At 47.9% G+C, this 22448-nt stretch overlaps 7 protein-coding genes across 7 annotated transcripts; 1 reads left to right on the top strand and 6 right to left on the bottom strand.

The window, feature by feature from the left end:
• Positions 1–5: 5 nt before the first annotated feature.
• On the bottom strand, positions 6–569 carry N7473_000182 (uncharacterized protein; the record flags this gene model as incomplete). Its single annotated transcript, XM_057146122.1, has 1 exon — positions 6–569. The coding sequence occupies one exon, from the start codon at positions 567–569 to the stop codon at positions 6–8; it is 564 nt and encodes a 187-aa protein (XP_057014008.1).
• Positions 570–2956: 2387 nt separating this feature from the next.
• On the top strand, positions 2957–3410 carry N7473_000181 (uncharacterized protein; the record flags this gene model as incomplete). Its single annotated transcript, XM_057146121.1, has 2 exons — positions 2957–3152; positions 3241–3410. The coding sequence occupies 2 exons, from the start codon at positions 2957–2959 to the stop codon at positions 3408–3410; spliced, it is 366 nt and encodes a 121-aa protein (XP_057014007.1).
• Positions 3411–4693: 1283 nt separating this feature from the next.
• Positions 4694–5960, bottom strand: N7473_000180 (uncharacterized protein; the record flags this gene model as incomplete). Its single annotated transcript, XM_057146120.1, has 6 exons — positions 4694–4803; positions 4905–5064; positions 5296–5361; positions 5428–5449; positions 5619–5789; positions 5902–5960. 6 exons carry the CDS (start codon positions 5958–5960, stop codon positions 4694–4696), a joined length of 588 nt encoding a protein of 195 aa, XP_057014006.1.
• Positions 5961–10234: 4274 nt separating this feature from the next.
• On the bottom strand, positions 10235–10826 carry N7473_000179 (uncharacterized protein; the record flags this gene model as incomplete). The annotated part of the gene is made up of 3 exons (XM_057146119.1): positions 10235–10351; positions 10403–10560; positions 10619–10826. The coding sequence occupies 3 exons, from the start codon at positions 10824–10826 to the stop codon at positions 10235–10237; spliced, it is 483 nt and encodes a 160-aa protein (XP_057014005.1).
• Positions 10827–12620: 1794 nt separating this feature from the next.
• N7473_000178 (uncharacterized protein) lies at positions 12621–15224 on the bottom strand (the record flags this gene model as incomplete). The annotated part of the gene is made up of 1 exon (XM_057146118.1): positions 12621–15224. One exon carries the CDS (start codon positions 15222–15224, stop codon positions 12621–12623), a length of 2604 nt encoding a protein of 867 aa, XP_057014004.1.
• A 4957-nt stretch (positions 15225–20181) lies between these two features.
• On the bottom strand, positions 20182–20639 carry N7473_000177 (uncharacterized protein; the record flags this gene model as incomplete). Its single annotated transcript, XM_057146117.1, has 3 exons — positions 20182–20294; positions 20354–20465; positions 20547–20639. 3 exons carry the CDS (start codon positions 20637–20639, stop codon positions 20182–20184), a joined length of 318 nt encoding a protein of 105 aa, XP_057014003.1.
• A 716-nt stretch (positions 20640–21355) lies between these two features.
• On the bottom strand, positions 21356–21823 carry N7473_000176 (uncharacterized protein; the record flags this gene model as incomplete). The annotated part of the gene is made up of 4 exons (XM_057146116.1): positions 21356–21444; positions 21498–21609; positions 21662–21718; positions 21770–21823. The coding sequence occupies 4 exons, from the start codon at positions 21821–21823 to the stop codon at positions 21356–21358; spliced, it is 312 nt and encodes a 103-aa protein (XP_057014002.1).
• Positions 21824–22448: the final 625 nt, after the last annotated feature.

The raw sequence follows: 22448 nt of genomic DNA, 5'->3' as shown, positions 1-22448 counted from the left end.
ATAAATTAAGCATCCCCACCCCAAACACGCCACTCCTTCTCCCCAACCCCCTCCCCACCCATACCCTCCGTCTCCACCAAAGACCCCGGTAACACATACATCGCCGGCGGTCTCTCCTCATCACCACCTTCCTCCTCGCTATCCTCTCGGGTTGCTTTTTCTTTTTCTTTTTGGGCTTGACTTGATCCCTCCCAATGAACCCGATCAAGATAATACCCCACAACAACACGACACCGTCCACAACGAAGTAGAATACGCTTCTCGATCCCGTCCTCGCGTCGGATTAGTGTTGCGCGGCGGTCGGGGAGGGTTGTTGAGAGGAGGATTGTGACGTGCTTCGGACTGGATCTCGCATTGGGGCTGGTGGAGGTGGAGGGTTCTTGTGTGGAGGTGGAGGTGGATTCTTCGTCTGTGGTGCGCAGCTTTTCGAGAGGTAGGATTAGAGCTGAGTCCGCGGCGGGAGAGGAGCGGCGGGGGAGGGTTGAGAGACTGCGGGTTGTTGCTAGGAGGAGGTTGTTGCAGAAGCGGCAGTGTTGGGTGCGGATCGGGAGTTTTGTTGGTGAGGACATTTTGAGGATTTGGTGGATGGAGGTCCGTCGTAATAGGAAAGTGATGTGATGGGGTAGAGGGGATCGCGGCGAATGTCTGATGTCTGATATGATGACTTGACTCTCGGAGTGTGACTCTGGAGAAGCTTGAAGCTTGTATTCTAGCCAGAATGCTCTCCTGGAAGAGTAGGATTGATCTGGTCGAAGTGGAGGAGCGAGAGTTGTTCTGGGGATTGTTAGTTTTTGGCTCGGACCTAGATGATATGGATTCCCGGATTAAATGACTCACATGGCCTGAAGACCCTTCAAAGCTCGGATCGGACTTGAATCGTGGGTGCTCTTGTGGCGCAAAGTTTCGCATTGGTGGATATCAAAGAGTAAAGTTCCATGCGGAGCTCGGAGATCTTGAAGGCGGTGATAGCGTGACAGGCGGTGGTCTTATCAATGCCACGATAACAATCTATATCACAATCTTTAGCTGCATCATCATTCAGCTACAATTCTTCTTCATGAGAGTAACTCATCATTGCATCAAGGAAGAAAAAAGGCCGAGTCTACCTGATTCTGTTTGATAGCGGAGATAATATGTTTGCTTCGGCACATTGGTATGTATCCATCGACTTTGCATTTCGGTTGTCTCTTGACCGTGTCACGATGGTTCTTGTTATGCCTTGGCTTGCTACTATTCAATGCATACTTTCGAAGCGAATCGATATAATCTACTGACCCTAGATTCCAAAGGTGTTAATTATGTGTGCTCAAGCAATGGCAGGGATTGAGAAAGCCCGCGAGAACTTCAAAGAGACTCGGAAACGAGCGCTCATCAGTGTCTGCCCGGTTGCGTTTGATTTAGGTGTGCGAAATGATGGATACGATGTCTATAAACTCTCGTCTAGCTACTATATATACAGGATAACGCCAGCCGCTTTTATAAGGGCGGTCAGGCTCAGAATCACCGAATATCATCATCTTCCTCGCCGCCTCATACCTGCTCTCTGCGGCTTGAGCCTCCTATCCTTAGAGTCCTGATCCAGCTTTGTTGTTCGGGATAAAAAGTTTGCCCCGGCATCATGACCTCTCATCGCAGCCCACGAAAATGGTGTCCGATCTCAAGGTCTTCCAAATTCACATCCAAATTTTCACTCTCCAGTAATAGCTTCACCACTGCACTATACCCTTGCTCTGCGGCCCAAGATAATGCTGTCCGGCCCCGTGAGTCCTGCGCGGTCAAACCCACATCGCCCCTCTGAAGCAATAGCTTCACTATTGCCTTATGGACCTCAACAGCGGCTAGGGATAGTGGTGTCACACCATTGGAGCCCGCAAGGTTCCCGTCCACTGTTCTTGTCTCAAGTACTAACTTTACCATTCCCTCACGTCCCTGCATCACAGCCAATGATAGCAGTGTAACTCCACTAGAGTCTGTCAAGTTCACATCAACCATCACCATCTCTAGCAATAGCTTCACCACATTTTCATACCCCTCCATCACGGCCCAGTGCAATGGTGTGCAATCGAAAATGTCTCTCTCCATAACGTTAGCTCCTCCTTCGATTGATAATCGAGCGGTATCCACGTTTCCATTCTTGGCTGCCCAGAAAAGTGCGGAACTTTCGGAATTCTGGGAATTGTGTCGATATAGCCATGGATTTAGGAGCGTATGGAGTTGTATATTGGTTCAAGATAATGAGGATATAACATTTTCGGTCTCTAGGAATGTTGCCAGCAAGAGAAGTACTTTCGTTGGTAATCGAGACAAAGCAATTTTACAGACCCCATCAAGAAAGCCGTGTTGGAGGATATGTTGGTAGACTGCCGTGATCTATCGAGCGTGCACAGTTTTGGGGCATATATGAGGGTGTGCATAAGAGAAGAAGAGGGGTGAAAGTTAGGTGTCATTAAGCAAAACCGGAGCTAGAACGCATAGAGACTGCCAAGAGTTACCAGACACTATCCGGTATATTGTAAATAATAAAATATAGAACAACATACATGTATAAAGCTATTCACTCTTCTACTCCCTCAGTCTCCGAGATCCGATATACATACTTAACGCCCCTCGCCTCGCCGCGCTATAACCTATGCAGCCCCTTCTCCACTCCTCCAAGTCCACCCGGAATAACCTCCCACGGATGTCCAGAGATAGTCCCCTTCGCCAATGCCCGCGCTATAAATCGTAAAAACACATAAGCAAACTCATAACCCGCGGTAACAGAGTCCTTGTCCCCCGGCTGGAAGAAGTCATAGTGCGCTGACCCCACGTAGGTATATCCAACAGTAATGTCAGATGGTATTCTAGGATCCTTATACGTATCTGGTAGTCCTCCTTGCACAACTGAAACATATCCACCCGGACTCAGCATTTCGGTTATGGGAATTAGTACCTCCTCAATGTGTCCACCATAGCAATGCACAACCCAAACTTTGCGTCTACCAACCTGAACTATGGCGCAAGCAAGAATGCAGCTGCCTTACTCCTCAAGCTGATGGCGAGAAATGTGTCAGTTGACGAGATTCACATTCTGAGCTTTCACCCAGGAGCTGTCTTGACAGAGACGGCGCGAGCTTATGGATACGATGAGAATTCTCTTCCCTGGGACGACGGTAAGTTGTTCAATTTTTCTAGTCTCTCACGAGTTCCAATATTTCCCTTGTTATTTGATCATGACACACTATGTATATTTTATTATAGTGGACATCCACGGTCATTTCTTCGTATGGGCGGCATCTGAAGAAGCGAAATTCCTGCATGGACGCTTTGTATACGCGACGTGGGATGTCACTGAGCTTCCGTCTGCGGCGGTTAGGGCTTTGCTTGATGAAGATTCCGATTTTCTTAAGATTGGGGGTAAGGGTTTATAGTCACAACCCCTTTACATCCAGTCTTGCTAGATGAATATAGTTTCTATCGCGTACAATATTTCCAGTAAGAGATTCCGACGGTATTAGTAGCGCCAGGCAGAAGAGATAAATTCACAAGTTCGTACGATGGGTCGTCTAAATAATAATACATGTAATGGAATATACTAGCGGTCTACTTCATATAGATTAAGGCATGAAATGGAGAAATATCTATTAGGTTTACCAGGTTAGAGATAGACTATAAGGCTTCCTGTGCACTTGTAGGTCCGGGTCAGCGTGATAGAGTCCGCTCCAGAGGATAGGGAGTCAGCGCGGTGATTGTAGCTATACAAAAAATGGATTGAATGTCAGACGATTCAAAAGACGAGACAAAAAATGGAATACAATGAATACTCAAAGCAGAGTGTTACATAGATAAGAAGCAAGTAATAAGTAAGAGCTTCCGTTTAACGCTGTGAATGTCTACAGGGAAATCGGCATAGGATGATCCGAAGGCAGGAGGCTGCTTAAAGACCGTCTAGAGACTCTAAGAAACACTAAACACAAGGTTCCACCTACTTATACGCCAAGGAGACTCAAAGTACATAATGCAATAATCCGGGAAATTTTATTTTCATTCAATCCTACTTTATAATCGATTTTATTCAAGAGAACATTTCAAAAGCAACCGACACTTGGAACTACATTCTAGCACTGCGCGGGGGAATCCCGAGACTCGATGCTCATAGGTCAATATATTCCCAAATTCAAGATTCTATCTCAACTCTAGTCTCCACTATCGCGCATGCCAAGCCAACCTTAACTTCTTCCAATCGTCGACTGAGACGCGCCTAACCGTCAAACTGGCTATCCCATTTTACTGATCTAGAGAGCTTCTTAAAGTTGTTATCTACGATTGAGCCGCTCTGGGTAATCGCGAGTTGAAGACTTAACGTGGAGACGAAGTCGGTAGAAATTCCCGATGCGCCTAACCTGAATGTTGAAGGAGGATAGACAGTCAACCGTGATATCATACAGAAGATCACGCATATTAGTGGTCTCCGCCTCTATTCAAACCCCATAGAATATCTGAAATGGCCTAAAGATAGAGCTGGCTAAGATACTTGTACAGAATATGAATGAAGTGCTACAATTTCTTGTATTCGCAAAAGTTTGTTCGGCTAAAGATGCTGCTCTGAATTAGGTCATGCCCTATACTGGGTGTATCATAATCATAAAACATGCTAAGGTTGCAAGACTCGTAATACTGGATAAAAGACACAGATAGAAACTCCCAAAATCCCCTACTTCTTCTCCTTGCCCTTCTCGTCCTTCTTTGCACCCCGGCGCATATCATCCCGCCGAGTGCCTTGGTCCTGGCGACCTTCTCCACTGGCAGTGGGCTGGTTATCTGCTGATATATACAATGTACCATGGTTAGTGCAATGATCATACAATTGGAAGTTGGAAGAGAAGGGCGAAGGAGGGAGGGGATGGGATAAGAGAGTGATTTACCCGCTGTGGCCTGTCGCTGAGCCGAGCGACCGGGCCTCTCGGTGCGATAGGGGCCACCACGGCCGCGGCCACGAGAGTTGAACCGGACCAAACGTTGTTCTTCCCGCTGCTCTCGCCTTGCGCGGGCCTGCTCCGCGTGCCTCCTTCTCCATTCTGTAATCTGTACGCTTATTAGATGACATATACTAGCAAATTGCAGATGACGCCATGTGAGATTTTGTGCAGGAGTGTTGCACGAGCTGTGTACTGAGTACACGAGGGTCCAGTAGGCAGAATGGAGCTCGACCACGTGAAATGTTCGGTAACTTTGCACACTGGGTTGTGACAAACTCTCTAGCTCGTCGCGCATTGAATGGGAAGGGAGGTAATGATGGGCAGGTAAGAAACTTACAATTTGTTCGCCTAGTTCCCTCATTTCCAAATACTTCTCATGCCGACTGGAGCTGCTCTGAAACGCCTTTTCTCACATCTTAGTCTCTGATCATACGCGTGGCAAGGACGAAATCAGAACATACGCGCTTACGGCGCCGGGAACGTCTGTTGTGCTGATGAATGACTCAATATCAGACAAATCTTGATGGGAACACCGAAGAAAGGTAGACAAACGCGACGGCGGTGCGCCTGGGAAGCTTGATCCTTCCCCTGCTAGTGAAATCATCAATACACGACCTTTTACTATAGCGATGGGTGAGAGTGAGGTAGGCTCATGCTTACATCTTGGCGAGGGTCTTCTTCACCCTGCTCGGGGTCCCCCCCTCATCATCATCCTCCGGGAAGACAGGACGATCGGCTGGCTGCCGACCACCCCAGCCCTCACCGGGAGGGGGAGGCCCGTCGGGGGCGCGCGACGAGGTCGCAACGGCGGTGGTCGTTCTCTGTAGGAGGCTTTAGGTGTAGACGTATGAAAAAAGAGAGTTTTCGCCAGTCGGGAAGCACGAGGGCGAGGTTGCGAGTCGGGATGAAAGGAGGAGGTATCAGAAACCGCCTGAGAGTTTACACACTGTTATGCATGCTTTCCAAAACGTAATAGTAAGAGAAGATGGCAGCCTCCGGCATAATTACCGGATAGCTCGGTGGAAACTAAGGAACTGACCACAATACGGTGCTCGAAGCCAAAGGACTCAGGAGAAAATGTAATTGATTTAGTAGTGTATGGACTTATACGAACAAAAGAATGAACTGACTTAGTATCTCGATGTGAGCCTTCACAGGAATTTGATACGAAGTTCTGCGAGAATTGAGGGCTATGTAAATGGTTAAGCTATCAGTCTTGGAAATTGACTCCATCGTTCGGCCCTCATGTCTAGTGTGACCTTCTTGCGACTAACGATGTATCCTTAAACTGTATTCAAGCATAGTAGACTGATTCAAGATTTAGACAACAAAAAATACATAGTGCGTAGAGGCTTCCTTCCTTTGGTCTCGCCAATATCGAATGAATAATATATAGCATCGCGATCGCAGACCCCGTCGGGGACGTACTAAGGCTGTGGTAGTTACTCAAGTAGTAAAATAGAGGTAGTGAATTCTTCACTTGCCTGTGGACTCGAGTAGTAAAAACCTAATTTATACAGTTTGACTAACCTGCCATGGAGCAAGTTTTCATCCGGTTACTTCAAAACAAAGGCTCTATGGTTGCCCAAGGCTACACCAAAAGACGAATAAACAATGTTCTGCTTTCTTGAATTGCTCGCTCCTGAACGAAGACTGATTGGAAAAAGACCATCTTCGCGGATGATTTCCTCGTATTATATACTTCCTTATGTAAAGGCGGCTGGTTTCATCTGAATACTTCGAACTTTTGGAGAATGCACCTTGTTCTTTTAAATTAAACAGCGCGCAATTACCAACAATGTCTCTGCTGCATGACCGCACATTAGCCCTTCATTGAGGAGATGGACCATTTGAGAGAATTTGAGGCAGCCCACTAAAATTATGATTGATAACACTCCGAACTCTCTCTAATCATCCCAACACTGCCTTTTTAACCACGACATTACCATACTTACGGGGGTTTCAGGGCACGTGTAATCAAATACATAGGCTGGCCCACAATCAAAATCCCCTGCGCCATCCACTAACCTCTTTGGGACTATCCCGCCCACCCTTCCCCCACTCGGAGTATGAACTTCTGTACTGTTTTCCATCCCAAGTCCCAGCCGTTGCGAAAAGCCACGCTCTTCAAATCCATCAAAAAACACTTCGATTTATCATTTTCCTCTCGAATTTCTACACAGAGCGATGACCGACGTCGTCATGTCGGGGAGGCGGGCTTCCGCCCAACGAGCCTCCGAACCCCGGGGATGGTCGGGATGGTCGGCAGCCAGCCGATCGTCCTGACCTCCCCCATGGGGAGGAGGAAAAGCTCGAAGAGGGCGAAGTGGCCGAAGAGGCCGAAAATGAAGAAGAAATATGAGCTGTACCCCTTCGTAGCTTTGAACCGTACGATTACTGACTACCTTTCACAAGCAGTTCTTCAACAACAAGCCCTCACGGGCAGAACGGAAGCGTGTTCGTTCACTCAGCACTGCACACTTGAGGGTCACGAACCTAATTTAGATGAAAATCCAGCGTCATCGCTAGTCACAGCGCGACTAGCTTATAGGTTGCCATTCTGTTATCGAACATAGTGAGAGCAGGTACTAAAATGCTCCGTGTAGGAACACAAGCGCCGCCAAGAGGAGTACAACACACGTTTTGCTCAGCAGATGGGGATCTATGCTGCCCAATTTATGGTTAGTCCTTACCTCATACTCCCTACTCCCATTCATGAATAACCCCCCCCTACTCTCTCTCTCTCTCTCTCTCTCTATTCCGTTTCTTCGCGAGTCTGCTCCGTCGAGCGATCATGTCCATTTGCATGTGCGCCTCGATCCAGACTTGCGTTAAAACAGTGTATTCCATGCACTGGAACATCATGCATCTGGCCCGAGGCACATTGTGTAAGAGGCGACATTGTTCAGAAGCCAGTTGCTATGTGAAGAAAGGAAACGCGGGAATCATGTATGACGTACTAATCGTAACATAGAGTGATGAAAAAATCCGCCAACGTCATGGCGGCAGAGGAGGTCGCCTTTCGGAGGATCCGTCTCGTGCGCGTTCTGTCGTGAGTCACGTATGCTACGCTCCTCCGCAACTCTACGCGTAAGATCGTTGCACTAACCATCTGTTTCGTGCTACAGTCGTAAGACAGGTTCACACCGAGATTCTCGCTAACCAACAGGCCCAACGTGCTCGTGGTCGCGGTGGGGGCCGTAATCGTGATCGCGGGATCGTGGAGGTCGGGGTGGTGGTGGTCCTCCAGGCTCGGGAAGAGGTGGCTTCCAGAAGCAGAACCAGGAGTAGATTGTCCCTGGGTTCTGTGTTTCTTCTCTCTTTTTCTCCCTCTTCTTTCTTTTCCTACATGTATTACACCTCATATTGTACTGTAGTAGTGATACCCAATACCCCATTCCAAGATGGGTGCCAATTTCATCATTAATCATCCCCGAAAGGTTCTCGGAGTAAAAGGAGTGTAGAAAACCCTGATTATCTTGCCGCTGTGGATAGGAACATGTTTCAAGCACTCGGTATTTGAAGCTCTTGGGGATTAGTATGATCCAAATCATGCAGGCATTTGATATGCTGCAGGAACACCCCATTGTGAGCTTGTAGAAGGGTATCAAGTTAGCACACAGCTTCCACTTCGGAAGAACCAAGCAGTGTTTGATGGAGTCTTAATGATAGGATCCATCTATGTATTCTCCTGGGCATTTGCGAAAATTGCATTTTTAGAGGTCTCGGACAATCATCTCGTCGAAGGGAGAGAGTAAACGACAGCTACAAAATCATATACCTCTATATAAAGGGGAGATTTACTTCTGAAGCCTTTGCGTTTGAATAAATGAGAAATATTGGGAATATAAGTTGAAGGGGTGGAAAGGGGAATAATGATAAATGCGAGGAGAAATTAGTTAAAATAGTAGTATAATAGTGTCTTGCATATAATAAACGGGATTATATCAGGAGAAATTGAGAAAGACACCCCGAAGCACCCCGAAAAATCCCTGCAAAGATATCCTTAAGCTGATCCTAAAGCTGATCTAAAGCGATCTCAAAAGAGGTCTTGGAACTAGTCTTAAGACCGATTCTTAAACTAATCTTAAGGCGAATCAGAAAAGAACTCGCAGAGCGACAGAAATTTGAGATTAACAAAGTTATACCGGGTACACCTACACAATTTCCATGTCGGATATAAGGTCACATTGCTAGTCTCTTGATGGACATTGACATAGGCATACGGTAGAAGCGGGATACAAAATAGATCTTTGGGAGCAAGCTACCACGATTACTAGCCAGAGGTTTTGACTGTGGAGTCTGCGAAGAGGGTAGGTAGTAAAGGGATTAATCACGATGTCTATTAGAATTTCCGAGAGAGATTGTATGTTTATGAATAGAGACTAGAGATAAATTAGAGAATTCTAGGTTGATAAGTGTTATCATTTATTTAGTTACTAGCTACCTCTATTTTATGTGTAGATTATGTCTATACTACGTTATAATCGGGATAAAGGAGAAAAATTTGTACATGATTAAAAAGGAGGCAAGTAGGTATTGATGGAGATTCCTCTATTACCCTGAGGGCGGCGGAAGAATCTCCGTCAGGTATTTAAGCACCTTTCATTCTTAAGAGTTTTAGTCCTTTTTACTTAATAAAGACCTGAATATAATAGAGAATGATAGAACCGTAGGATCATCAAGCATATTAAAGGAAGGATATGGAGTGCCCTATTTAGGCATCACCTTTTTAATTATAATAGATCTAAGCAAATCTCTTAGTTAAGATCAAGGCTTCCTAGACTCCTTGCTCAAACGCTCTGGCTAAATCTCGTGGTAACTTGTTCCCAGAGATCTATTTTTGAACCTGCTTCCACCGAATACCTATGTCAATGTCCATCAATAGACTAGCAAATGTGGCCTTATATCCTACACGGAAATTGTGTAGGTGTATCCGGTTTAACTTCGTTAATCTCAAATTTCTGCCGCTCTCCATGTCTAAGAGTAGAAATGGTAGTACATCGAAGCAAAAGGCAGTCACGAGGAGGGAGCTTGTATGGATCATGATTGAAAAGGTAGTCCCTGCGTCTAGTTACCGGTAGCTTGTAAAAAGGCTAGGAAATTCCGAGAAAGGTCGCTGAGTCACTGCCGAGTATCTTAAGGGCTTCCAAGAAAAGTCTTCCATTGAGAGAAAGCTCCAGGTGAGGCAAAGATCGGATTCTGCATTTGGGCATGTGGACACAATGAATCTCTGTAGCATTCGTGGCCGGTTGCTGGGCCAAGCGGCCGGGCTTCTAGATGCGGTGTGAGACACCACGACCGCGCCCATGAGAGCCTTTCTTCGAGGAGCGGCTCTCGTCTTTCTTCGGCTTCAAGCCGATCATGTTCTCTAGTGGTTGCACCCTGCACGTCTGTCAGACGGTATATACCAGCATATTGTAGATGGCACCGGTGGAACTTACGGAGAGTACAGCCAGTGGCCTCATCTGATCGTCCTTCTTGTCACGGACGCTGTTCTCGAATTTTTTGTCCCATTGGTTAGCATACGGCGACTCGTTGACTGGTTTGGGAGGGATGGGATAAAAATATACGCGCTTATCGCGCATTACTGGGCCTTGAGCTGGAAACTGTTTGAATTGGATTTTCACCCACCGAAACGAGGAAAAGGGTAAACATACACGCTGGTCTCCGCATCAGAGAGTCCCTGCTGGTAAAGGTCAATACACTCTTCTCGGCAGGCGTTATGGGAGTTCGACGAGACGGTCCTGGTTCGGTCTGGGTTTGAGTTTCAGTTGCTTCAGTAGTCGCCCGTACCTCTTCTTCCTCATCCGTGGATCCTCGGGGGCGTTGAAGAGGAGCCGTGTAGACCTTAGACAGGACATTCATTGTGTCAGGCTTCACCTAATGATTCAGGTCCATATCTTCAGCAGTCCGCACTGCGTTGACCGAATAATGGGCTTGATCGTCTTCATCGACAGACCACTTGGCGACTTCCGGATTGTTACACCCCATGTATGGACTCGACGGAGATCTTTCTTCTCAGAAGCAGGCGGAGTAGGAACCCCGGGACCGCACCTCTCATCATCGACGGCTGACGAGGTTTAGCGAGGGTCTATGACAGGCGGCTCCCGCTGGAGCAATCAGTTTTGCGGGCCTGACGCTGCAATTCCGAGTGGCGGATTCTCCATCGCTCGTCCATGGGTAGGGACTCATTACGGCAATCTGGGCTGCGATGTCCAGCCTTACCGCAGCGCCAACAAATTATCTCGATCTTCCCCTTCATCTTCTCCCAAAGGGAAAACGGGGAAGTCGGCTGGTTGCTGGAAACCTCAACCCTCCTCGGGACGCGAGCTCTAGAGGAGCTAGCGATGGAGGTAGAGATTGTTGATGAGAGGACAATTGTGTGGAACTGCGGAGGAAAAGCTTGCTCGCGAAATCAGGAGCACGAGGGGCTCTTTCCGGTCCGCCGGAGGTAGGGAGAGAAGGAGAACTCTCAACTAATTTGATGAGACTGTAGATAGTCAGTGACTCGGTCTGGTCTGCAAATGACTTATTCGTGGGGACTTACCGGATGTGACGCAGTGACATGGTAGCTCTTCGGCGAGCAGTCAAAGGAGCTCTCACAGTCGGCTCAATGGTCCCATTTAGAGCGGGGTGGACTGGAATCGGGGAGGTGAAGCTTCCTGATATCGTGTTCCTCCTCCTCTCTCTGTCTGTCATTGGCACCGCACGATCGATACACTCTATTCATAGACTGTCTCCCAGGAAGGCATCCCGGATAAGGAAGGATACAGACATGGCGAGATAAGCCAAGCATTCCCAACCATTTGCAGTAGAAGCAGGCAAACGATTGGAGGGCAAATCCGCACGGACTGTGGGAAATTGAGGCACGATGCCGCTGCGAAGTGGATGATGTACTTGGGATAATGAGCCGCGGTGAAACATGCCGAGCGGCGTCACGTTCCTCGAGCTTTCTTATGACTTCCCCGCTTGGTGCTGACTCGGTGGTCAGCACAAGGTTCCCCGCAACCTTAAAAAGACTGACATACAATAACGGCTACTCGGAGTATTGAACAGGCTGTGTGAAATGGTGATCCTCATTTGCCAAGACGTAATAACAGCGATGATTTCCAGCTTTCATTTCAAGTTCGAGTGGGGTAATGATTGTGAGATCATGCTATGGCACACCTGCCCGAGCGCTCATCCTGACCGGGATGCCCCTGCCGCCTGGAAGGCCCGCAAGATCAGAGCTCAGTATTGCTGGACCTGGTGATTTCTGAAATGAAATGAACTCCATTTCCAATAATCTACCACAATTATTTCAATTCAAAAATAGTCAAGCTCAGATGTGGGAGGAGTACCTGCCGAGGTTGGAAGATGCTTAACTCCGTCCGGGTCCAGGCCCAGGGTTGTTCTCCTGTTGGGTCCCGCCGCACGTGGCATAACCCTAAATCGACAATTCGTACTACATGCACCAATCTACAGACCAGGAATTTACTGATCAATCTACAGAAGAAAGCAAATCTAAATCATGGAGGTAATCAAGTGTTGAAAATAATAAAATGTCATATCATTAAACGCATTTATTCATATCTCAGGTCGTATATCCTTCGATCATTGAATGTACACATGAAAGTCATATAAAACCCAAACGCCGTCAATCGGTCAATTAAGACTGACTTACAGCGAGTTCAGGATGCCCTCAAGAAGCGGGAAAAGACCCGAGACGTCATTGATGAGTGTAGTAGTCTGGTTGACGAATTTTTCGGACAAAAGATCCTCAGCGTTCGTCAACAGGCCAGAAATCTTCTTGATCGAGTCAGGAGCGACCAGTGATTTGATCTCAGGCATCGATTGATCCACCTCAGTCAGAATCTCCTTCAGGTACTTGACCATGTCAGGAGTCAGCAGATCGCCAACGTCACTGATCAAGGTGCTAGTTCCATCGACGAACTTAGGCGTCAGGAGCTCAGTGCCGTTGCCAAGGAGGTAAGTCAAGTTGTTGAGAGTGGTATCATTCAAGAAGTCACGCTTGATAGTTGGAACAACCGGAATGAGGCCATCCAGCAATTCAGACAGACCGCCCAGAACGTATGGCGAAAGCAGATCATGAGCACCAGTCACAAGCTCGTCGGTGCTGTTGACAAAGGCAGGAGTCAACAGGTCGTTGGCATTGGTCAGAAGAGAGTTGATCTCCTTGATGCTGTCAGGAGTGAGAAGGGCATTGGCGTTCGTGAGGAGAGAACCAATGGCATCGATGGTGGATTTGGTGAGGAGACTCTTAATAGAAGGCAACAACGGTGTTACCTCACTCAGAATGCCCTTGAGGCCGCTGACAAGGTCAGGAGTCAAGAGATCATCGGCGTTATTGACCAAACTCTTCGTAGCATTTGCAAATTCTGGAGTCAACAAATCGCTACCGCTGGCCAACAGGTTCGAGAGCTCATCGAAAGTAGACTTGGTGAGGAATCCTGCAAGCTCAGGAAGAAGGGCGGTCACAGCAGTGAGCAGAGTCTTGAGAGCATTGGTAACCTCAGTCGTGAGAAGAGCGGACGCCCCCTTTACGAGTCCTTGGGTCTCGGTCACAAAGTCCTTTGTGAGAAGAGAGTTACCGTTGCTGAGCAGATTCGTGAGAGCGTCAAAGGTATCCTTGGTGAGGAATCCCTTTAGTTCAGGGAGTAGTGGAACTATGGCGTTGAGAAGAGTCTTGAGAGCATTGGTAACCTCAGTCGTGAGGAGAGCGGACGCCCCCTTTACGAGCCCTTGGGTCTCGGTCACAAAGTCCTTTGTGAGAAGAGAGTTACCGTTGGTGAGGAGATTCGTGAGAGCGTCAAAGGTATCCTTGGTGAGGAATCCCTTTAATTCAGGGAGTAGTGGAACTATGGCGTTGAGAAGAGTCTTGAGAGCGTTGGACACATCCGTAGTCAACAGGCTGGAAGCACCATCGATCAAACTGTTAGTCTTATCGATAAAGGACTTCGTGAGAAGAGCATTGCCGTTCGTAAGGAGGTTCTTGAGAGCATCAAAGGTGTCCTTGGTAAGGAATCCTGCTAGCTCAGGAAGAAGAGCGGTCACAGCACTGAGTAGAGTCTTGAGAGCATTGGTAACCTCAGTCGTGAGAAGAGCGGACGCCCCCTTTACGAGTCCTTGGGTCTCGGTCACAAAGTCCTTTGTGAGAAGAGAGTTACCGTTGGTGAGGAGATTCGTGAGAGCATCAAAGGTTTCCTTAGTGAGGAAGGACTGTAGTTGTGGGAGAAGTCCCGTTACGGCATTGAGCAGAGTCTTGAGGGCCTTGGTGACCTCGGTCGTGAGGAGATCAGAAGCCGCATTGATAAGGCCGTTGGTCTTAGTAACAAAGTCCTTGGTGAGCAAGGAGTTGCCGTTGGAGACAAGGTTCTCAATGGCGTCAATGTTGTTCTTAGAGAGCAACGAATCGGCGTTAACAACGAGATCATTGACCTTGTCGATGTTGTTGAGCAACTTCTGGAGGTTGTTCAGGTTGTTGTCACTCAGAAGAGTGTCAGCCTTGGACAGAATGTTGCTCAGAGTATCGGTGTTCTTCTTGCTGAGCAGGGTGTTGGCATTGGTGAGCAAGTTGGCAATGGCCTGGGTGTTGGCGTCGGAAAGAAGAACACGAATGTTGGTGTCGACGGGAGGAGCCAGCGAAGTAGACAGATACTTGAAAGTATCCTCAATCTCGGAGAGCAGGCTGGGGTTGAGAAGACCAGTAATACCCTTGAGGAGATCGCCGAGCTCGCCGAAGATACCAGTGAGGCTAGAGCTGCTGCTGCTACCGGTCAAGTCTCCCAGGAGACTGTTGATCTTAGTCTCGAGATCGGAAGACGAGCTCGAGGAAGAAGCAGTAGAACCGGACTTGCTGCTAGAAGCAGTAGAAGCGGCGGTCTCTGCAGCGGAGGCGGTCGTGCCAGCAGCAGTGGCAGAAGAACCGGCCGAGTTTCCAACAATGCTGTTTACAATGTCGGCAACAGTATTCGCCGAGGCACTGTTGGCAGAAGCAGCATTGTTGGTCTGCTCATTGTTGTTGGCAGCTGCGGTAGTGGCGGCTTGTGTGGTGGCAGCAGCAGCCTGAGTAGTATCGGCAGGTTGATTGACTGCATTGACATTGGCTGTAGGGGCAGCGCTGGATGCTGTGTCTGCCGCAGCGGCAGGGGCAGTAGTATCAGCAGCTGCAGCTGCAGCGCTTGACGAGGCGACTGCAGGCGAAGCTCCCACGATATTAGACGCGGCGAGCAATGCAGTCGCGAAGACTGGAACGAAACGCATATTGTCGGTTTATTAGTTTCCCCCACTAGTCGGAATTGGGCTTCGTCTCTCTTCTTTATTATTGTCGGCTTTCAGAGGACTGAAAGGGAGAAGAGCCGCGAGAGATAAAAAGAGGAGAGAGCCTGGGGAACAAGACTCGTTTTTACCCCGGGGTCGCGCCAGGTCTTTATTTTGGTCATTTGGGGAGCTGGATGGTGATCGACCATCCGGGGTATCCTTTTAGGACATAATCCTCCACTCGGCCCACCCACGCACTAAGGAGGAGCTTTCCTCGGACTATGGCACGTACCGGTGGGTGGATCGACACCGAGGTATGGGGACCGAGATGGGCCATGGGCCACCCATGTGATGGGAGGGGAGAAAAGGCAAGTAGGTTCCGTGATCACAATCATTTAGACCCGCTAGTCTCCTTTTCCATGCAAGAGAAGAGATCTCGTCGAATTGACGGAGTCCCTGGGGCTCGAGAGCGGGCAAAATCGACAGCATTGACATTCTACACTGGGCTCCCTCGGCACAATGCAGGGCTCTTCAAAGCTCTATCCACTCAGATTAAAGGAGGCGCGAACCTCTTCACATGTTCTTAATTTTCGAAGGCCCAGTTAATTGAATTTCCAATTTACGGGAGGGGAACTCTTTTGCCCATGGGGTTGCGGCGGTCCACTAAATCTGCGGGCTTTTTAGGCACTAGTTGATAGACTAACCCCAACAAGGCGGGGATGAACTCCACATCGGCTACAAATTGGTAAAGTTGCTAACAGAACCGGGCAGAGTTAAGAGGCTTAGGCAGACTTGGAAATGGGGGGGTTCGGCCAAACCCCCAAAACGGTAATGACTCCTACCCCGGACAGCCCGACCCTCGGGGCTTGTTCTGCGGGGCTTTGGTGGCGGCCTGGGGATGGTGATTGGATATAACGAATACGTGGTGGAGATAGCTTCCAATCGACCTGTGCGACTCTGCGCCGATCTTATCTATGTTGGTTCATCTGGACCGGGATGGCAATCGAGAGAGCCAATCTCGAGCGTTGCTTTTCGCCAGCCAGGAACAAGACCTGACTCGGCGTAGATTACGCTATATTGGTCAATTATCGTAACTCATCCTCTTTCCCATGATCTATGCGTCATCTTCCACTCACATGAATGGTCATTCTTTCTTGCGGTCCCTGTCCTGTCTACTTCCCCGGAAAGCTCAATTGATCGGCTAACGTTGGGCCCTTCGCCTCCGCCCGTGGCGCGCTAGCGTAGTGGTAAAAAGTAAGACATAGGATGATAGGATGCTTTTCTTCGCCGTTCTCCGTCCATTGCCCCTTCGCTGATTGGCTCTTCTATTCCCCGAGAAGCTGCTCGTGATGTCCAACCAGGTGGACTCTGCTCATCCTTATTTCGTTTCACTTCCAGAGCCCGTGAATGGCGTCATGTAGGAGAGATCTGTATGTACGACATGTTTTTGCTCGTAGCTAGCTAGCTAGCTAATTTTGGAAAGAAGACCAAAATCTGACCTAACAAGCTGACAACTCGGGAAAAGGGGGGCTCCGTTAATCAGCGAGGGGAAGAAAGGGGAGGCTTCCTGAATGACCAAGTGGAAATGTTAATAACCAAAACCACGCCACTTGAAAATTTTCTTGCTCGTGCGTCTGGCCTAAAGAACGGACCTTGCAAAGTTGTGAACCCACGGCGCCACTGACTTTTGCGGCTGTGATAGTTCTTCTACGGAGTACTCATCATGAACTTGGTCACTTGAACGGAAGCAATTTTTGGATTTTGCCCCATAGCCACCGATGGTCAGGAAGAAAGTTTAAAAAGGCTTGAAATACCACGGTCGCAACAGAGCGGAAATTGATATGGAGTACCCCGTAGAGATCATCTAGGAACTCCCAAGATGAAGCAATTTCCTCCATATACTCAAGCGAGCACGAACTAGGCGGAAAAATCTCCCACTCAGCCGCCCCAAGAATGCACCCCCAACGCCGCCTCCATCGTAGACCCACCCGGCACCTACCCTTGTAGTATAAACAAGCAGCATCGATGCATATGCTTCGCCTAATATGGTGTCTCAACTTGAGACGGAAAGATATTGGCATTGATCAAAATTAAGACGAGATTTCCTATGTTGATGTCGAGGTTCTCAGCACACCAGGAGTGGAAGCTATCCCTTGCGATGGCATAATTAGTGGCTTATGCAGGGCTATCAGACGCAACTCATGCGAGTGCAGTTGGGCTTGCCTTGCCGATGCATCCCGCAGGTACCACATTCGATTTGCTTCTTTGTGTAATCAATAATATACACATGAATCTGACGTTGCTTTGTATCCTTATCTATCGATTTGCAATCGAGAAAAGTAAAGCATCATTTTTAATATTGTTTTTTTCTCGGTCGCACGGACACGACTGGCAATGTCGCGTCAGTCAAGGACACTCAAATCGCGTTCTAGACGACCTTCTCGGCGACAGTAGGGTTGTTAGCTCCAGTCTGACTCGCGATCGGTCGGACCTCCTAGCCTGGCCACAGTAGAAATGTACGTCATTTCTTCCTCGTGAAGCCGTTCAGAATAAAGCCACCCAGGCCTCAAGCGATCGACCCTCTTGGACCTGAAGATCTGCATGCTCAACAGGAGACATACTGATCATCGTCATCAGGCTTCTTCCACCGCCAAGTTCATGATGCCTCGTGCGTTTGATGCCAACAGTACCATCGCCTCGTGGTCCGTGTGCAGCGCGCTAGCAATAAGACGCCGTTGACAACATTGATGCGCATTGACTATACTTTTCTTCATCAGCGGCGTGCCTGTCAACCTTAATGTGCTTGATGAGCAGTTGAACTATGGATTTCTGGCATTTTACTACGAAAAACACTTCCTGTATATGTGGCAAGTGGATCGCGAAAGGGTCTGCTGGCAGTGCGGGATATCAAACTCTCGTACACATGTTCAACTTGGATTCTAACACAACCGAGGATAATGTCGTGTGTGGAAAGTTATAGGATTCATGGGGTAGGATTAAACAATTGACCTTTGTGGATTAACTATGACATGGCCCCAAGGATTCTGGGTTATTTTGGGGTCTGGATCTAGGTAGAGCAGGATTTGGCGCCTTTGGGGCGATTTGTACGGGGTAGGATTCGGCGTTTTCCTTCTCATTCTATCAACGTAACCTTAACATCGTATTCCAGTCAGATAGTCCGACTTTGAATAGATCAGACTTCGGTTTGCGAAATGGCCTCGTCTGGGCATACTGTATGTGGTTTGCAAGCTTGTGATGCGGGAATATATTTTCGCCAGGCTCACGTGATTTTGGATATCGACCAACCAGTTTATCCGTCTATAATCGATATAGGATAACCTTATGCTACAACAAAGTGTTGTTTGTTGGTAGATAGATTCGTAATCAGATGAAAAGTATTTAGCACTCTTGCCCAAGACACTATGTCATTAGTTTGAGTGTTTACCTGCAGAGTCAACGGCGATGACTTCGCAGGCAAATGTGGGGAACAGGATGGGATCTTGAGATCACAAATGTATCAGAAACTTTAGCAATTGCGTATTTCTGCCTGTTCACAGTCATTTCTGGTTATCGAAATAAGAAATCCACCATGTAAGGCAAGACTAGAGCTTGTGGCTATGTTCTGAATCAATCCGTGGAGGGGTCTACGAAGAAAGGGAGCTTCACAGGGCTGCTTGAAGGCTAGAAGAGAAGCCAAATAGATCCCAAAAGCATTGCATCCCTTTTGATCTCCCTTTGAAAAGAATTTCAGGTTTACAAAATGTCAGAAGCTCCAGTTGCTGAATAGCATCTCACCACGTTCACGTTCTCAGTTCATCCCACCCTGGCACCGTATGCAAACATATTAGATTGTTTATCGGAATTCCAAACTTTCGCTACCTTCTGGAATGCGGCGTGGCCGATGGCGGACTAAATATCGCGCTTCCCAGGAATTCCCAGTGGTAGGGGCCGACCTCCCCCGAGGAATGTTATCGATTGATGCCATGAGGGAACCACAGTATTACGTATCCATGAGACTTCCGGGTAGCACCACTCAAGCTAATGGTGATATCGATGCCTATTACCCAGTATATAGGTACATAAGAAAAAAAGGTTGAGATGATTGTTTGATGTTGGGCGGCCGGTCTAGAAGCCATACTGTTACACATCAACAAATGCTTCGAGCGCTGAGTAGCTGACGGGGCTCTGTCACCATAAAATAGCAGTACTGTCTGCCTGATACTGGAGCTGATGACTTGATGGAAAGCCAACAGCAATTTACAGACCAGAATCATGGAGGAGAGCAATTACAAGGTTATCTAGCGAGGGGTGTTGATAGTTGGCGAAAGATCCATACTTGCCTGATTTATTATCCCATCTGGCATCATAGACAATTTTGCGCTGAGCTGGTATTCTAACACAGAAACTTCTTAACATTTCTAGGTCAATTTTTCCTTTTTTTCGCCATTTATCGATTTCTTCTGTTTGACGGTTTTTGTTGTTTTCCTGAGAAGGGCGAATTTCTCCTATCATGACTGGGCCGAACAAGTAATATCACCTATTCATAATTAGGCAGCCATAGAATTAGATGTGGTAGTTTAACACCGCATTATGAATGAAATTTGTGGATCGATCTGTACACCAAGCGGGTTAAGTGTCACGCAGGACATAACACAGAGTGCATGAACTCATTCCGAAAATTTGTGATCATGGGAGCTTCATGAGAGCCTCGTGGACGCTGATTCTAAAGTGATAGTATCTAAACGCTTCAAGGACCTTTAATTCTTACCAGCCATCTATAATCGCATCTCGAAGATGAGAGAAGAGAGAGAATTATGAATTATGAGAGAGACGAAGATGCTCTGGCTGTAGATGAGCACCTATGGCTAAGACATGAACAACAAAGGAACCAGCAAGCATTGAACTGCACATTGCAGTATGCTCCTGGCCCACGAAAAGAGAGCACCCAACACTTAAAGCTTTAGCCCCGTGTCCTCTTCTTCCTCATCAACTCAAGGAGTGTGGCGTATAGCTTCGCCAGGTTCTCCCAGTGCTTGTCTATTTCCTCCAACTCGGCCAGGATGGCCCGGCGAACTGTAAGAATCAAGATCATAAGTCAAGTGGTATCATTGTATAGACAATAGAGTACTTACCCATTGCTTCTTCGCTCATAAAAACCTCGCGCTGTGGAGGTTTGCGCTGAGCGCGAGGGATGCGACTTCGCATCAACGGTTTCGCCGAGAGAACCTGGTGAGTTGGGGGCATCTGGGAATCTTGAAGGGATGTTAAACCAATGACAACTGAAGCTTGCGAGGCTCACAAAAGAGGTACTTGTGAGATACTCACTTCTTCGCTGGTCTCGTAGATGGTCTCCAGGGTCTGCTGATACCGAGTGACGGTACCCTGGCTCACTTCTTTGTGTCCGTTGTTTGAGGACATGGTGGTTGTGGGTTCGTTCGGGAGCGTGATGAAGGGCGGTGATGATGGGACTGAAGGGAGGGTTGCGTAGCAAGATGAGGTTTCTGGATGTTGGGAGAAGTATGAGAAATCGATTGAGCATGTCAGGCAACGACTAGTTCTCAATTGCTTGACGCTGATGCCGCGATCTCGAGGCAGCGAGGACCTGCCATACATTTTGTAGTGTCCTGCCCATCATAAGATTCAAGAGATGGCTATAAGGAGATCTAGTCAATATGGCTATCAAGTGATGCGTGGACCTCAATTATAGATTGAACTAGTGCTCATAGATCACATCGCTGCTATTTAATCAACCCACAAGCGCCAGGTAGAAGATGCATGAATGGGCGCGATGTTCATTCATACCATCTTAATACATAGGATTTCTTTGATGGGCATAGGATCATGAACTGGCACGAGGCGAGCTACGAAGACAAGACTCTGAACAAGACTTCAAGCAAGAATGAAGACTCCTCTGTAATAGTATGACTAGCTAATTCATACACTAGGGGTTGGTATTGTGAGCCAGAAATGATAGCTGTAGGCTGCTAAGAGTTAAAGCGAAACCGGGTTCAGAGTCAGGTCTCGCGCTCGTAACCGCCAGGCACAGTCTGAGATTCCAGGAAGTCTCCATCCTTGGACATCGTTTCATCAAAATGGAGCTCCATCTCCTTTGCATGGGCAATCTTGTCAGGGCACTACTCATATGAAAGAGAGCCAAAGGGACCGGCATCAACGGCGGCCTGCGCTGGCGGTGAGGCCGATCCTCCAGCAGTGGCGTCCGTGTCTGCGTATATTAGCATTCTATGAAATACCGGGTCAGAGGCGAGATAAGCTTACGGGATTGAGTATCCGCGGTCGAGTCTGGTCGAGTAGCCTCAATAATGACTGCAACGGCAGCCGTGGCGGCCAGTCTCTCCGGCGCATTTCCTCCATCCCGGGCCAGTTGACGCTTTCATCCTGTCAGTGAGGGCTGTGGAAATCGTTTAAAGAGAAGCTCTCACATTGACGGCTTCGTAGACAGCCTCGGCAATCTCGGAATGAGTGCATCCTATCTCGGGCTGTCATGAAATTAGCTTCAGCTTCAAACTGGACAGTAGGAATCAACCCACTTGGGGCGACAGAGCTCTGGGAGTAGCATCACCATCGGAGGACGAGGAGGACATGATGATTATGATGAAAAACTTTCAATCAGCCGACTTTTGGGAAATCGTTGTAGAAGTTAAGCGTAGAAGTTGAGCGCAGAAGCTGAGTGTAGAAGTTGAGATTGAACGTCAAAACATTCTATCGATCGTGGGCAGTCACGAGGTAGTCTACTCTCGCTCCTGCATGCTGAATTGATTCCCTTGACCGAATAGATAAGTGGGCACGTGCTTGAACTTTTATTTATGACTCGAAGGTATCTTCCGATTGACCATTGTGGTAGTTTCGGTGGTTTTTACTGCCCGTTTGTCAATCTCTTTATATCTAACCAGCGGCTGCAAAAAGAATCAACTTTTCTATCTTACCCGCTTGGAACAACTCGTGTTGTAGAGTTTCTATAATCACTTGTTGAAGCCATAAAGACCCAAGGAATATATGAGACTAACCTGGAGAAGTACTGAAATACATTTCCAAGTGGCCAATGACGATTCTTAAGCGGTAAGAAACTTCTTGGAACTCAGGCTCAAGATGCTCATGACCGGGGACTTTCATCATACTAAATCTCTCGCTCGATAGAATTTCGGTCTACTTATTATATACAGAGAGGCCATGTACTGAAGCTGGTATCGCATCCTTCCAAGCCGAAGA

The sequence above is a fragment of the Penicillium subrubescens genome (genome assembly GCF_028828155.1).
Source record: "Penicillium subrubescens strain IBT 31985 chromosome Unknown utg000001l_segment0_segment0, whole genome shotgun sequence".
Classification (NCBI taxonomy): Eukaryota; Fungi; Ascomycota; class Eurotiomycetes; order Eurotiales; family Aspergillaceae; genus Penicillium; species Penicillium subrubescens.
The sequence above is the reverse complement of the archived record's forward strand: the minus strand, read 5'-3'. Positions and strand labels throughout refer to the sequence as shown.